Consider the following 17,148-nt stretch of genomic DNA (forward strand, 5'->3'; position numbering starts at 1 on the left):
GAGGGATGGTTGGCTGGGACGGGAGGGCATTTTGGGCAGTCTGGAAGGGGGGAGGGGAGGAGTGGGAGGGAGCGGGGGGGGGGGATGGCGGGCACTATCTTGGGGGTTGCGTGTGATGATTGTCAGTTGGGTGTGCTTGCCACATGAGAGAACAACTATGGTGAAGTGAATTCCTACGTACTGCAGCAGAAAGAGGATAACTGATGTCTCTCGGGCGAGGGCTGGGCGCCCGGGAGCTTTATTTGCTTTGGATACATTGAACTGTCACGGGATGGAGACTTGGGACCCAGGTTAAAGTGCAAGCCCCTAGACTAATCTCTTGGAATGTCTCGGGCATTAGCTCACCAATAAAACGAACAAAAATCTTATCAACATTGCAGCGTCACAAAGTTTCCATTGCATGCCTTCAAGAGACAAAATTGTCTGATGCTGAACATTTGAAACTTAGGCAGAGATGGGTGGGTGAGTGTTTTTTCTCCTCAGCCCATGGAAGGAGAGGTGGGGTAGCAGTACTCATTCACAAAAATATGCAATGTAAGGCTAAAGTAGTGACACGGGACAGTCAGGGGAGGTTTATTCTTTTGCTCTTGAATATTATATTATGGGCCAAGAGGTTTTTCTGCTAAATATATATGGGCCGAATGTATATGACCATACACTTTTCCAACACATAATACGCTTGGGTATTCAACACTCTTCAGCCCCCTGGATCCTAGTGGGAGACTTTAATCAGGTGATTGACGATCAGCAGGATAGGTCAACTCCCTCGGTGGGGGTGGCAATGGGTGGAGGCAGAGGGCTGCCATATTTATGTAAAACGCTGAATTTGGTAGACCCCTGGCACTTGGTTAACCCAAACACCTGTGACTATACTCATCTCTCGCGCGCTTATGGTACTTGGTCAAGGTTGGATTACATCTTAATGGATACCACTCTTTTTCCTCAGATTTTGCGGGCGGAGATTGGCCCCTTGGAAATTTCAGATCATACGATGATATGGGTAGACATAGACTTCGGAGCAACGCAACTTAGAGGTACGAGGTGGCACTTTCCATCATATTTGGTAGATGATGCGCATTTTCAAGATTATATTCGTCAGAAATGGTTGCTGTTCACAGAAACTAATGCGGGCCATGAATCAACAGCACAGCTATATTGGGAGACTTCGAAAGCAGTGATGAGGGTGGAAATAATCTCTTAAATGTGTGCGCAGGCAAAACACGTAGCGCAAGGAATAATCCATTTGGAACATAAATACAAGGTAGCAATAGTGTACTAGAGCCCGTATTTCCTCTGTCCTAGTGTTGAAGTAATTGCAACCCAAAACAACATTTTCCATGAAAGATACTTAATATCGGCTGTCTGTAAAGGTTCAAATGCTGGATTCATTAGAGCATTCGAGACAAGATTCAGATCCCACACAGTAATAGGAGGTTTTATCGGTGGTCTGCAATGTAGTAAACCGTTCATGAATCTTCTTGTTACTGGATTTCTAATAATTGTTAAATCAGCCACTGGATCATGTAATACAGATATATCCGCCAGATACACTTTAACTGAGGAATAGGATAAACCTGTATTGGAAAGATGCAGTAAGTAGTCAAGAATACAAGATAAGGAACGCAGATTCATATGATACGATTTCTTTGTGCACCACAAAGCAAAACGGTGCCTTTGGACGCATATGATCTTTTGGTAGAGTCTTTATGCGCTACCTGAAGTTAATCTGGAGAAAATGGGTTGTAGTTGGCTAATTTTTGTGAAGTAACCATGCTGTGAGTTTCAGTGAACGTAGATTTGGGTGAAATAGAGCACCTTTGGTTTGAGTAATTAAAAATCTGGTACAACAGGTAAACCCTGAATTAGAGACAGAAGTATTGAAAACCATGGCTGTCTAGGCCAGTGAGGAGTGATAAGGCCCGAATTACAAGACCCGCTACTCTTCCTAGTCCCAAGAGGAAGGGCCTTCCTCCCCCTCCAGGTCTGGCTGAAATATAAAAAAAACCCCAAAAAGTCAATCGCTGACAACTAAAAAGGATACAGAAGAAAACCTCTACAAAAATAATTAAGTAAACTTTATTATAGCTCACTAAAAAATAGGCAACCTTCCAAAAATCAACCCTAATAGACCCTGTCAATGTTTTTGAACAAAGCCCAAAATTTTTAATCTGAGCCATAGCCTATTTTTTCTACACTTCAGGATTGTCTGCAGATCCTGATTACCTCTGTTATTTGCTCATGTTGGTCTTTCAGGTCTTACATGATAAAGATCCTTTATATTGGCTAAAAAAGTTGGTCTGCCACACCCGAGTGCATCCACTCAATTCCAGTTAATAGAAGTGCCAATAGATGCTCTTGCTTCAGAGATATTATCTTTTCTATGGCAGATCCCATGAGGTTGAATAATATGCCGTCTGAACTCTGTATGACTGATCATTATGAGAGATTTTGGAAAGCCTTAAAAACCCCCTGGAAAGGATGGTGGAGATTGAGGGGAGGGGGGGGGGGGGGGAAGAAATGAGGAACTGAAGAATTGTTAATGATTTTTAGGATTTTTAATTTTGGAGTATAATTGTATATTGGATAGGGGGAAGAGAGTTGTTATTTGTTGATTGTACACAGCTTTGTTTTTATTAACTTGTAAGTGGCGCATTAAAAAAAATTAAGATAAGATGCAGGGGAGAAAGTGAGGAAGATAGGAGGTGAGAGAACAAATAGAAAATGAACAGAAAACCTGCTGGATATAGGTGGCAGTTCTGTGCACCCCCGATATTAGTCTGACCAGAAAGCATTAACTTGTTAATGGGCAGACTGACAGAAACCAGCAATCCTTTTCTGTAATTTTATGTCTCTGGCCTGCTTTTCTGAAGAGTTACAGTTAGGCCTGGACTCAATCCACAGGCCTATGGAGTTGGTGAAAAGGGTGGAAATTTCAAGCAGCAGTAAAGATTTTTCCCACTCCCACCCTGGACCTCAGATCCTTATTTACTTGTCCAATTAGACTCTGAAGGCAATCCTGTTTTAGAGTTGTGGTACCTTTGACTTTTCCCTCTCTCATCTCAGTTCTCTACTGCAGTGGCGTAGCTACTATGGGGTCACAGGGGCCTGGGCCCCCGTAGATTTGGCCCTGGACCCCCCCTGTCGACGACCCTCTCAACTCCCCCTCCCGCCGCCAACCTGCCATCAACCCGCCGTTACCTACTTTTGCTGGTGGGGGACCCCAGGACTTCGTTCTGTTTCTGTGAGTCTGATGTCCTGCACGTTGTACGTGCAGGACGTCACTCTCGAAAACCACATGAAGGAAGAAGACTTTGGCTGGCGGGGGTTGGGGTCCCCCACCAGCAAAGGTAGGCGACGGCGGGAACGTACAGGGGTCAAGAGGGTCATCGGCAGGAGAGGGTCAAAATTGTTCATAGTGGTGCTGGCAGCGGCAGGGGGTGTCGGCAATGGCGCCGGGTGGGGGGGGGGGGGGGATGGCAGCACTGGGGGGGGGGGGATAAAATGTGCCCCCTCACCTCAGGCTCTGGACCCCCCTCCCGCTGAAGTCTGACTACGCCCCTGCTCTACTGTATGGCCCTAACTGAACTTGACTAAACTTTAGGGATGTGGTGTTTTGAGCCTCTGATGTCCTGGAATGCCACCCCAGAAACCCTTTAGCTGTTTCTATGCCATTTTATAAACATTATCCCCTGGCTTCTATACATGGTGCCCAAATTTGGGTGTTGAAGATGCACGCACAAATATTTAACGAGTATTGATTAGCAATTAATTGATGTTAACAGTTATTGAAGTTACCTGGCAATAGTTGTGATTTGCGCACACATTTGCTTGCATGCTATTTTATAAGACCATGCACCTAAATCCCCTCAAAAGGGAACATGGCCAGGAGAGAGGAAGGGGCATTTCAAAAAGTTGCCCATGGTTTTACAGAATAGTGCCATTTCCATGCCAAAATTCTCTCCTTTGAAGATCAAAGCAAAGATGTACATGATGTCTGGAAAAAAACAATAGGACCTTTTACATAGTTTCCACTACTCATGATGTATTGTAAGCCACTTTGAGCCTGCAAAGAGGTGGGATACAAATGCAAAAATACATAAATACATAAAAGACCATGAGTTGGGTGCCAAATCAAAATTCAATAATTCAAAAAATACCGGTAACTGTCAATACATTCTAAATAACCAGTATGTCACCATAACATATCAAACGCTGCTTTAAATTCTTTATAAATTAAGGGGCCTTTTTACTAAGCTGCGGTAAAAGGGGCCCTGTGCTAGTGGCAGTGCATGTTTTACCACAGCAGGTAAAAAGGCCAAAAAAGAAATGGCCATGCGGTAAGTTCGCATTTGCTGCGCGGCCATTTAGAGGGGGTAGCACTTACCCCACCATTGAGATGGTGGTAAGGGCTCCCATGATAACCCAGCAGTAACCCCCCTGTGGAAATATTTTTGAACGTTTTCCGCTAGCAACGGGTTACGGAAATGGTGCGCATTGGGGGTGGAACTACCGCTGGCACCTGCGTTGGGTCGGCGATAGTTCCGGGTTGCCGTGCAACAACCCTTTCGTAAAAGGGCTCCTAAGAGAACCCTCAGCAATTATTATCACCAACAGTACAGCTGGATGCCGGCATTTACATCATGTTTCAGCTAGTGCAAAAACCGGCATCCAATTTTGGGCGCAGGAACCAGCTCTAAGCACTATTTTATAAAGGGTGCTCAACCTGATTTTTGAGTGCTATTTACTGACTCTGGCTCGATATATATCAATCTTGTTTGAGATCAGAGCCGCCAAGAGACTGAGCTAGGCCTGGGGTGGGACCACTGCTGCCGCCCCCCCTCCCTCGGACCGCCACGTAGCCAGACCATAAAAATGGGGGGGGGGGGGGGGGGTGGAGCCTAAAGTAGGGGAGGGGGCACATTTTGCTCCACCTCCCTGCCTCCCGCCACAACATTTCTCATACCTTGGCTGGCGGGGATCCCCAAGCCCTGCCAGCAGAAGGCTTCCTCCAGCGCCGTTCTCTGCCGCATTGCCTGGTCTGTGGCTGCTTTTCCCCTCACGTTGCACATGCTCAATTTCATCATGAGCATGTGCAACGTGAGGGGAAAAGCAGCTGCAGGGCAGGCAAGGCGGCAGAAAACAGCACTGGAGGGAGGCTTCTGCTAGCCGGGCTTGGGGACCCCTGCCAACGAAACCAGAGGCCCCGAAGCCCTGTGTCTGCTCCTCCCCAGCCTCTAAGGGGGGTCCAGCCCCAGAGTTTTCTCTCTCCCGCGCCTGTTGGGGCACAATCACCTGGATCCCGTCAGGAGCAGAAGAGAGGCAGACCCCAGCACCAAGCCCAGGGGAATCTTGCACCCCTGCTTTACATATATACCCCACTACCTGAAAGAATATGGATATATTGTTCAAGGTTTGGCACAGATATTTAATTCAATATATTATTTAATTTTTTTGCACCATTTATTATATAATTAATAAAAACACAACAAATTCCACAATTCAAGCACAAATAAATGCAGCCTGTGGGAAAACAGTAACAGAATGAGAGCCTTTTCCAAATTGTATTATAATTACAGTCCTCTTGTTAGAAGCATTGAGTTTTTAATATGTTAGACGTCAATATGAGACATAGAAGCGATAACAGCTCCAAGGCCTGAAGTTTTCAAGGGCTCTTCATATATACATTTGCTGACCTTGAGGCATAAGAAGGGCTTGGAGGTGGATCTGATGAAAGGTCTGGGAACTGATAAGGGAGCAGGTGAGAGAAGGAGACTGGGGTTTGGAGCTGGGTCAAATGCAGGGGCTTAAGCTGGGAGAAGAGGATGAGGGCTTATGTGAGACTGGGAATGGCAAAAGGGGATACATTGGCAGATGGTGAGAGTATCGGGGGCTGATGCTGGGGGCAGGTGGCAGAATGGGGCTCAGCGATAACACAGGGCCTGCAGATAGGGTTGGAGAAGGGGGTTGGAGGCTGACAAGGGAACAGGTGTGAGACATGGGCTGGGGAAAAGAGGAGGGAGCTGGGGGCTGAAGTGGGAAAGGGCATAAGCAGGGAAAGGTGAAAATGGGGGAGCAGAGGGTTGGGGTGGGGTTTCCCCTGCCCTCCCAAACAAAAAGGCATTTTGCTGCCCCTGATGGTGTTCGTGTATTGTGAGGGGTGGTTAGATGTGTCCTTGATACCACATGAAAAAGCATCATCACTATTAAGTCAGAGGTCACTCATAAAACAAGTGTTAGTAGAAAATCTTCACAGACTTGAATCTATATCCACTGCTCCCCTTCATAACAAGTTCCACAAATTTGGGAGCAATTAAAACAAATTCACAGGACTAGCGTGTAAAGTTTGCTTTCATCCCTCAATTCATCTTTGTCATCAAACAAATTGATGGTGTCAGTCTTTGTCACGATGCTTCATCCCATGTGGTTTTTCATCTGGCAGTGTCCTCCTGCTCCTTTAGGCTTCCAGGTCTGGGATCTGGTACCCTGAGGCTTCTTTTATAGCTACCCAGAAATGTTTTCCCTGTTTCATTTTCCTTCCTAGAAAACTTAGCCCAGTCATGGCAATGACAAGTCCTTGGCTAGAGGAAGGGGTAGAGGGGATGTATGGTCACAGGCCCTGAAACAGATCACCAGGTTTCACCATTGCATAGTTACCTTGTTTCTTTTGAGGTGGGCTAGTTTTTTTCTGCTGGTTCCTGTAAAACCTTAACATCAGCTGCTCCTGCTCATTAAGACTAAAGTCAGTCACTGTGTTAGTCCACTTCAATATGTAGAAAGAGGGATCCACCTACAGGATTTTTGTTGACCTTTAAGGCCAACTGAAGATCACAGGAACTGCTTAATGTCCACAACAAATACAAACTAATTAAAAGAATGTTTTTATTCATCTTCTGTCTTTATGTAGCTCAAATTGTCATAAAAATGAGACTTGTACTTTAGCATTTCTGGGCGAATGGCAGGCTGATGATTGTGAATAGAAATCTGATGAGGATTTTGATATTTGGCGTCAATGACCTCTTTCACTGGATGGTAAGAACCTGTTGTATTCCATGTCGGTATCGGTGGTACGTAGCTTTGATTACTCTCTACCACTTCATTACATGTGGAATGTTTTTTGTCATGGCAGCATTTAAATTGGTTCCTAAAATATCAAAATAAAGTGATGATTAGCAGGTGGCCAGTCACTATTAATATGTGGACTAGTATTAAAAAGACATAGAACCATTAATTTTCCTAAGAGTTCAATACAGTGTGTAACAGAACAAAGCGAAACCTCTATCAGTCAGACAGATATTTGGGAGGTAATTCTATAAAATCAGGTGCTTAACATTTACAGGCTGATTGCACATGTAAATGATTAGAATAATGGCATACGTTTGCACATGCATGTATAAATGCCAAAAGTGTGCCTAAACACATTGGTGGAGTCTGGGCAGGGTACACATTTATACAGGGCTGGCTTAACCACTGGACCAGGTGAGGCTCTGGCCCAGGGTGCGGGTGATTAAGGGTGCCAAAATACCCAGCCTCTGATCCACCTGGTCTATAGATTAAGCCTTTTCTACCTACCTCCCTCCAGGTCCAGTCTTTCCCCTTTTCTCTGCCCCCTCCCCCCGCAGGTCTAGCACTGCTCCATCACAGCATGGGTCTTCCTTCTGCTGCATCCTACCTCCTTTGATGCAATTTCCTGTGGGCAGGACGCAGCAGAAAGAAGACCCGGGGGCTATCCGAAGGCAGCCTGTCTTGCTGCTGTTGCTGCGCTAGGTGGCCGATTTAAACTTTACAGGCCATGGAGGGGTGATGGAGCAGTGCTGGACCTGTGGGGAGGTAAACAGAGGAGTAAAGAGAGACTGGACTGGAGGGGGGTGAATGGAGAGATGCCAAACCATGGGGGGGGGGGGGGGAAGGAGAGGGTGCCAGAAGCATTGCGATGGGAGGGGGGTGCTGCTAAAGGAAGTTGCCTCAGGGCGCCACTATGCCTTGATTCTATAAGTGGCACCAAAAATTCAGCGCTGATAAAATTCAGCATTATTCTGTAAAGGGCGCTTTGGTATGAGAATAGCATTGAGCACTGAATTTGGCACTTTGGGCATGAGGAAGTATGCCAGCTGAAACCTTGTGTAAATCTTGGCATGCAAATTGGGTATGGCTCCCCGCTATTCTGTAACACTGTGTGCATCTTTTGTGAATGCCCTGACCCGCCCATGCCCTTCCCATGGCCGCACACCTTTTTGAGTTGCACACGATCCATTACGCCCGGAGCAACCCCTCAACAAATTTAAAACAGCCTTGAAAGCACTCTCATTTAAAGATAGCCCACTACTCACTCTGCGCTTGGTGGGGAAGTGTCGCTATGGGATCTCAGACTCAACTTCTCCTCCCCCCCCCTTCACTATTGCTTATCCTATTTCAGTAACTCTCTATCCTCTCTGTCCTATCTACAATTATAGTTCCCTTCCTTAATCTTTACATATTGTAGTTATGTAAACCGCCCTGAAGAGTACTTCAAGGTATGTTATATCAAAACTAAATAAAACTTGGAACACAGGCACACACACGTACACCAGCTCTATTGTTGGCGTTAACCCCCTGATTCTGTAAAGGTCACCAAAAATTGTGCGTGCAAATTTAGGCGGGTTTCCGGTTTGCACACACAGTTTAATTGAACAACAAGCCACTTAGTGCCAATAATTACCTTTTAACAAGCAATTATTGGCACTAATTAGATTTAATTGGGACCACCATGCGTAAAGTTAGGCATGGGATCCGTGCCTAAAATTTATGCATGTTCCAAAAAAGGGGGCATGGAAATGGGAGGGTCATGGGCGTTTCGGGCTGGAATGGGGGCATGGCTTTGACTTACATACGAAACTATAGAATAATGGTGCTCCTTGTCTAAATTTAGGCTTGGACATTTGCACCATGTTTTCATTGGTTTAAAATGACCATGTGACTTTCCACTTATGCATGTATTCTATAAACCATGCCGAACTTTAGGCACGACTTATACAATACCGCGTAAGCAAGTTTTTATGGAACTATTTATAGAATTTACCCCTAAGTGTTCACATCTAAGTGCATATGCGTGTATTTATCCAGTTATGCTAGTAGTCTATAAAGGAAGGTAGGCACCTATTTTCTTGATAGAATATACGCCGATCAGGTGCCTTCTAGGTGTCAATATACAGGCACAGAGTTATAGTTTTACCTTCAATAGCAGGATAGGAGAACACGAAGCACATAAGTGCCTGTGACGTTATAAAATAACAGTGCAAAAGCAGCTAAAATGGACCAGTGCACATTTACAATTGCTTTGGAGGAGGTGTAACTGCATGAGGGAAAGGGAAATGGGACTTGATGTACCGCCTTTCTGTGGTATTTTGCAACTACATTCAAAGTGGTTTACATGTATACAGGTACTTATTTTTGTACCTGGGGCAATGGAGGGTTAAGTGACTTGCCCACAGTCACAAGGAGCTGTAGTGGGACTTGAACCTAGTTCCCCAGGATAAAAGTCCACTGCAGTAACCACTAGGCTACTCCTCCACGCCACTCCACTCCACTGAAGTTGAATTAAGCGTATTGCTGCGTATTTTATAACCTGACCAAACATCCAAGGCACCAGCTTGAACAATACTCAATTCAAGAGGTAAATTCAAATCAATAGACAATTCAAAAAATTATACTCCTTTAGAACAAATTATTATGTATATTTTTGTACACGTTCAGAGGGGAACTCCTAGAGGCAAGATGTTATGTTTATAGTGTCTCTAAGAGATATATATCCCCTATAATCGTCAACAGGACAAAAACCTTTTAGTATAAAGTGTCCATTCAAAAAAAAGTTTAAATATTAAACAAATCATAAACCATTTATTCTCAATAACTGGGACTTTTTTGTTACTATGCCTGCACTCTGCTCCCACTCCTCCTCCAAACACACCTACACCTGTGTCACATACCTGTCATATTGTGTACTTGTATGCAGGGGGTAATTTTATAGGTGGCATATAAGGGGCAGTTCTACAATCTAAGGGGGTCTTTTACAAAGGTGCAGTAGCGTTTTTAGCGCACACTAAACGCTACTCATAGGAATATATGGGCATCTCTTACATTTAGCTCACGCTTATGTTTAGCACTTTGTAAAAGGCCTACTAAGTTCCCACATTTACAGGTCTCTTGTGCACAAAAATGTATAGAACATTTGCAACTTACCTGCAAAAGTGCCAGCAGGGAGCCTGAGTGCTGTCTGTAACAGCGTTCGTAAGTGGCGTAGCATGAAAACGCAAGGAGCGTAAGTGTGGGCAGAGCATGGCTCTGCCCATACTTACGCTCCTTGCGTCTTCTCCAAAAAGCTCACAATCACAGACATACTTAAGACAGTAGGAAGTAAATGGAGGAATTCTATACATGGTGCTCAAAGCTGCATGCACTAATTTGGGTGCATACCCCATAGCCACATGCAATTTAATTGATTACTGAGCCAATTAATGCCAATAATTGGGCACTAACAATTGTTTGCACTAATTGGCAACAGTTTGGTTTTACATGCACATCCCATTAGGTGCTATTCTATAAAGATGCACGTAAATCTTTTAGCACTACTACTACTTAACATTTCTAGAGCGCTACTAGGGTTACGCAGCGCTGTACAATTTAACAAAGAGAGACAGTCCCTGCTCAAAGAGCTTACAATCTAATAGACAAGTGAACGGTCGGTCCGATAGGGGCAGTCAAATTGGGGCAGTCTGGATTCACTGAACGGTAAGGGTTAGGTGCCGAACGCAGCATTGAAGAGGTGGGCTTTAAGCAAAGACTTGAAGACGGGCAGGGAGGGGGCTTGGCGTAAGGGTTCAGGAAGGTTGTTCCAAGCATAGGGTGAGGTGAGGCAGAATGAGCGGAGCCTGGAGTTGGCGGTGGTGGAGAAGGGTACTGAGAGGAGGGATTTATCCTGTGAACGGAGGTTACGGGCGGGAACGTAAGGGGAGATGAGGGTAGAGAGGTAGTGAGGGGCAGCAGACTGAGTGCATTGTAGGTAAGAAGGAGAAGCTTGAATTGAATGCGGTATCTGATCGGAAGCCAGTGAAGTGACCTGAGGAGAGGGGTGATATGAGTATATCGGTTCTGGCGGAATATGAGACGTGCAGCAGAGTTCTGAACAGACTGAAGGGGGGATAGATGGCTAAGTGGGAGGCCGGTGAGGAGTAAGTTGCAGTAGTCCAGGCGAGAGGTAATGAGAGCGTGGACGAGAGTTCGGGTGGTGTGTTCAGAGAGGAAAGGGCGAATTTTACTGATGTTAAAGAGGAAGAAGCGACAGGTCTTGGCTATCTGCTGGATATGCGCAGAGAAGGAGAGAGAGGAGTCAAAGATGACTCCGAGGTTGCGGGCAGATGAGACGGGGAGGATGAGGGTGTTATCAACTGAGATAGAAAGTGGAGGAAGAGGAGAAGTGGGTTTTGGTGGAAAGACGATAAGCTCGGTCTTGGACATGTTCAGTTTCAGGTGGCGGTTGGACATCCAGGCAGCAATGTCGGATAAGCAGGCCGATACCTTTGCCTGGGTCTCTGCAGCACGCAACTGAAAAGGGGATGTGGTTATAGGAGAGGCACAGGCAGGTCAGGGGTGTTCACTATTATAGAATTCAGGGGATCCGTGCCTAATTTACACGTGAGGATTTACACCAGGTTTCAGTCGGTGTAAATACCCACGCCCAAAGTTGAGCGCAGATCTTTGCGCGATAAGCTATTCCATAAACAGTGCCCAACTTGGAGCACCACTTCTAGACTAGTACTCGGTGCTCATTTCTTTTGGCGCCCAAATTTGGACGCCATTTACTGAATCTAGTCCAAAGTGACTTGACTATGATAACAAGGAAAGACAGTGAGAAAACAACAAGTTGAACCCTATCTTCCCTAGTTCCCACTGCAAATGTTTTGTGGCTCTCTGTTAGTTATTCTTCAGAAAGTGGGGAATGTGCAAAAAAGGTTTGTCTGTGCCATGATTTTATCCATTGCATGGTGTGAAAGCTCTAATCAAGCTGCCTTCAGATATCCAGGATGCCCTCTCTCTACCTATTTATCCCAACTGGCTTATTTCAAGCTGTAACCTCTCCATTGCTAGTAGTGGTTAGAACACTGGTCTTGACATCCAGAAATGTCCGGTTCAAATCCCACTGCTACTTCTTGTGATCTTGGGCAAGTCACTTAACCCTCCATTGCCTCAGGTACAAACTTAGATTGTGAGCCCCCCAGGGACAGGGACGTACCCAGTGTACCCTCATTTTGAGCTACTACTGAAAAGGTGTAAGCAAAATCTACATAAACAATCCATTTTCATTTCATTTTCTGTACCATTTCCAACTTTTCCTTTACAGTAGGATGCTCTATTTTGAAATAAGTCATTCATTTCTGTACATTTCAATAGCATCATAATCACATAATAGATGACGACAGAAATAGATAAACTGGTTAATACAGTCTGCCTAGTTATTGCCGTCTACGCTGGTAAGGATTTATCCCAGTTACCAGCTGATGCTAGAAGGACATGGGTAGAGTTTAGGAGGCCTACAGACAATGCTCCCCAAACAGATGGGGCAGCCCATAAGGGCTGGAAGTAAGAGGATGTTATGCCTCAGGTCCAAAAGTGAAGAGGAGGCTGGCTGCACTTGAAGGTAACCACCCATCAGGAGGAAAAGAGCAGAAGATTAACTGGTGGAAGGCAGGGTTAGAGGCTGGAGGGGTCTGGTCTAGGGGAGATGGAAGGAGAGAGTGCTAGGGCTGAGAGAAAGGGGAGAGAGAGAATGTAGAAGTGAATACGTGGCACTCACATGAGAGAAAATGTGAGTGGCGGTATGGGGGGAAAGAGAAAATGTGCCCCCTCCATCACTCTTTAGGAATGGGGGGGGGAGCAAAGGTTTCCCATTTTCCCCACTGGCCAATCTGACTTCTTTAATCCTTGCCTGCCCAAATAGCCAAACTATGCCTTTACTGTACATCACTCCTTATCTGGGGCAGTTTTTTGTTATCTTACATCAAAGATGTTCTGAAATCTCAGAACTGCCCTTTGCAACTATTACTAGTCAGGAAATCTTCATTAGTCACTCATCAGGTTAAGATATTAAGGACCGTACTGTGATAGAATTTTCCTGGCCAAATTAAAAAGAAAAAATTGCTATTATACCACCTCATACTGTTCAAATGATAGAATTAGCTCTAACTATATAATACCAAAAGTATTAACCTTACAAGTACAGAAATAATTTGTACAAAATGAAAGCAAGTTAAAAAGTGTGATTAATAAGTGCTAGATAAATACAGCACATTCAGTAGAAAACTGAAAAAAACAAAAACAAGTAAGTACATTGGTAGCTTACCCTTTCATACATAGAGCAGCACACAGCAGTATAACAAATATACCAGCCAGGATGCAACCCATGATGATTTTCCTCCACACTGCATATAGGAAAAAAAAATCATATTAACATATCATCCCACAAAGTATTGTGCAACATTCTTTAGCCTGCACCTCCAAACCCAGCAGTTATAGTCCAAAAGCAAGGCTATCAAACTTGTGCAAATCCTAGCCCACAATAGTGCTACTGCAAGGTAAATAAAATTAAGGGATGGGCTCTTCTGGGCGACCTCAGCAGTAGGTGTTCTTCAAATTTGCAGGATGTATAAAAAGTGAGTGTATGGAGGGGCAACAAGCCTTTTTCCATGAGAGTCCAAAGGTGCAGGAGGGCCTGGAAATGGACTGCCTATACAGGTGCCCAAATCCTCTAACAGAAGCCAAGTAGAGGAGAAAAGGGAAGGACAAGGAGTGAGTCCTTTTCCCTGATGCAGGAGGGTGAGAAGTTAAAAGGTTTAAGTTAAAATCTAACAATGTCCCAGGGGCACAGTGTGCCTGAAGGAATAAAGAATGGGATTCAGCTCAGCAGGACAGCAAACTACTGAAGTGGTCTACGTTACAGAAAGTGGGAGAGGAGTGGAGCAGAAGTGCCTGAGAGTCCCCGTGGATGATCCAGCATGTAAGAGGAGATAGATGGATCTGAGTCCCAGGTGCATTCGGCTAACCTTCAGCAGAGGGCTCAAGTGTGACTTGAACCGAGAGGCGAAGAGCCCCTAAAGGAGAGTGAAGGATTAGTCCATCCTGTGCCCTCCATATTTTGTTGTACAGAGAGGAGACTGGGGCCATTGGAGGATCCCCTTAAGTTAAAAACACTTAAAGGGAGCAGAGAGACCAAGGAGAGTTCACAACCTGACCCCCTGAGGAGCAGCGCTTAGGAGAGATGCCATAGAGTGGGACATATAACACACAACCACATGAGACAGAAACTGGGAGTAAGTTTGAAACCTTTTGACATAATTTAACTCTTTTCTTGTGGACTGTACATCTAATTATTTATAGGCCTTCTTTTGTATATTTTTGTTCACCTGGGGAGTGCCTTTTAAGTTTACTTGGAGTCCAGAGAGCTCTATGTGCCAGGTAAAACATGGATTGCGATGTAGATGCAGATCTAGTAGTATGTGTAGCTCTAACCCAAAATTTATTCCATAGTTGTTGGTCGAGTTGAAGATTTAAATCATGTTCCCAGGATTCCATAATATTACTAGGTGCTTTGAATTTTGCTTGTTGAAATATTTTGTACCATTTGGAGGCAACTCCTTTAGATAACATTAAAGTTCTACAAATTTGCCAGCAACTAGGAGGATCAGTAGAAAGTTTAGTAATGTCAGTAGTAGCAGTTATGCAGTGCTTAAGTTCAGTGGCGTTCCTAGGGGGGGGGGGGCGGTCCGCCCCGGGTGCCTGTCGGCACCGTTCGTTCCATGCTCCCTCTGCCCCGGAACAGGTTACTTCCTGTTCCGGGGCAGAGGGAGCATGGAACGAGCGAAGCAGACAGGCGTGCGGCACCCCCCCCCCCCCAGCAGGTAAAAATGCACCTGGGGGGGGGGGCGTTTCGCCGGGGGGAGGGGTTGTTTCGCCGGGGGGGGGGGGGGGGGGGGGCGCATCGGCGATCCGCCCCGGGTGTCAGCCACCCTAGGAACGCCACTGCTTAAGTTGTATCCATTTGTAGTGGTGGGTATTAGGAATACCAAATTTCAAGCATAGCTGAGAGAAGGGAACCCAGGTTTTGTCTTTTATAATATAATTTAATGACCATATGCCGGCTTTTTTCCATAAAGGCCAGTTTATACAAGCTTTGTTAATTTTAAAGGTAGCATTGTTCCATATTGGGGTAAATATGGAGTGTCTTAGTGGCTTTTTAACAACAGTATCAAGAGTTATAAACCTGATGGTTTACCTATAGAGTTTTACTCTGCCTTTAAAACTTTTTTGTCTCCCATTATATGTGATTACTATAACCATATGATAGAAACAGGTATCATCAGAGGCTCTTTTACTGAAGCTGTCATCATTGTCCTTCTGAAACCAAAGATCCTACTTTAGTACAAAATTATAGACCTCTTTCTTTAATTAATTTAGATGCCAAAATATTTGCTAAAATACTTTCTGAAAGATTACAGAACATTCTACCCAAAATAATCCATGCAGATCAAACTGGTTTCATGCATGGTAGGTCTTCATCTGATAGTACCAGACTCTTTTCTAATATATTAGTGCATGCCCAGGAACATTCCAACCCATTGGTTCCAATAGGTCTAGACGCTGAAAAGGCATTTGACCGTGTTGAGTGGCCATATCTTTTCCAAGTTCTTAAATGGTATGGTTTTTCAGAATCTTTTACTAAATTAATAAAGATCTTATATTCGTCTCCTACTACATATATACAAATAAGTGATGTCTTATCTAAACCTTTTAATCCAACTAGAGGTACTAGACAGGGTTGCCCTTTATCTCCTTTATTATTTAATATAGCGCTAGAACCTTTGTTATTAGCCATTCGTCAAAATCCTCTCATCCAGGGTGTAATGATTGATCAACAAAACTTTAAATTAGCTGCATACACTGATGATGTACTCATTTTCACATCACCTACCTCAATTTCACACTTATTAAAGGTAGTATCGAAATATTCAGAGATCTCTGGATATAAATTAAATACTACAAAAACCTATAAATTGTGTACATTTAAAGCATGAAATTCAGCAATATAATTTTCAGTGGAATGAAAATCAAATTAAATATTTAGGAGTTCTGTTTGACCCTATAGAGGACACTCTTAACCTTAACTCTACTAACATAATTAAAATAACTGAAAACCTAACACAAAAATGGTCACCATTAAGACTTAACTGGTGGGGTCGACTTGAAACCATAAAAATGATGATTGTACCAAAAATCAACTACACTCTTAGCATGTTACCAATATTATTAAAATCAACAATTTATAAAAAAAATTGAATCAAAATTAATAAATTTTTATGGGCAAACAAGACCCCAAGAATAGCCTTAAAGAAATTAAAAGCTAGTCCAATAAATGGTGGAGTAACTTTTCCTAGTTTTTATGACTATCGCATGTCTTCTCTCCTGAAACAAAATTCAATATTTATGCCTAAAGAGGAACTACTTAATTACCCTTCTTGGTTCTACATAGAAACTCATAAACATAAAGATGTGCCTTTACATTACCTCCCATGGTCTCAATGTGTTAAGTTAAATAAGAATGTTATGTTGATACTGTTGTTAAAAAGCTGTTCATTTTCTGATTGTTACACTGATGTTATAGTGGCCCTAGGTCTCATCTGTTCTCTGCACAAAGAGTTCACAGCCTTCTCTTACTCAGGGGCTTAATTATCAATGTGGGCTACCTTTAAGGCGTGTTATTTTAGCACAGGTCCCATTTTATGAAATGAGACCTAGGTACTAATAACTGAGGTTAAGAGTAAAATAACATATTTTAAGAGAAGCCCACATGATAACTTGTCCCCTCATAAGAGTATCGGTGCCAGTGAACAGATCCCAATCACTGCTGTCACGAAAACAAGCCTAAGAGAAGAAAAGCCAGGTCCTCCTCCCCCTGTAGGAAGAAATCTAAGCACACCTTGTGAACTTTGCCTCCCCATGCCCCATTTCTTTTCTTTTCCCTGCACCTGTAAGTACACATGCTGTGAGACCTGTGTGCATACTATTAGCCACTGAGCAGAGAGCAATTTTCAACCTAGAGTAACTACTTAGATAACTACCTGA

The 17,148-nt window shown here is 44.0% G+C and overlaps 1 protein-coding gene across 1 annotated transcript in view; it reads right to left on the bottom strand.

Moving 5' to 3' along the window:
• Positions 1 to 5,471: 5,471 nt before the first annotated feature.
• LOC115467952 (aggrecan core protein-like) overlaps positions 5,472 to 17,148 on the bottom strand; it is a 43,461-nt gene continuing 31,784 nt past the window's right edge. Inside the window, exons 9-10 of the mRNA XM_030199457.1 lie at positions 13,373 to 13,451; positions 5,472 to 7,141 (exon numbers count right to left, since the gene is read on the bottom strand). Coding sequence (XP_030055317.1) covers positions 6,880 to 7,141; positions 13,373 to 13,451 — 341 coding nt within the window. The 3' untranslated portion in view covers positions 5,472 to 6,879. The remainder of the gene's footprint in view (positions 7,142 to 13,372; positions 13,452 to 17,148) is intronic.

The sequence above is a fragment of the Microcaecilia unicolor genome, chromosome 4, assembly GCF_901765095.1.
Source record: "Microcaecilia unicolor chromosome 4, aMicUni1.1, whole genome shotgun sequence".
Taxonomy (NCBI): domain Eukaryota; kingdom Metazoa; phylum Chordata; class Amphibia; order Gymnophiona; family Siphonopidae; genus Microcaecilia; species Microcaecilia unicolor.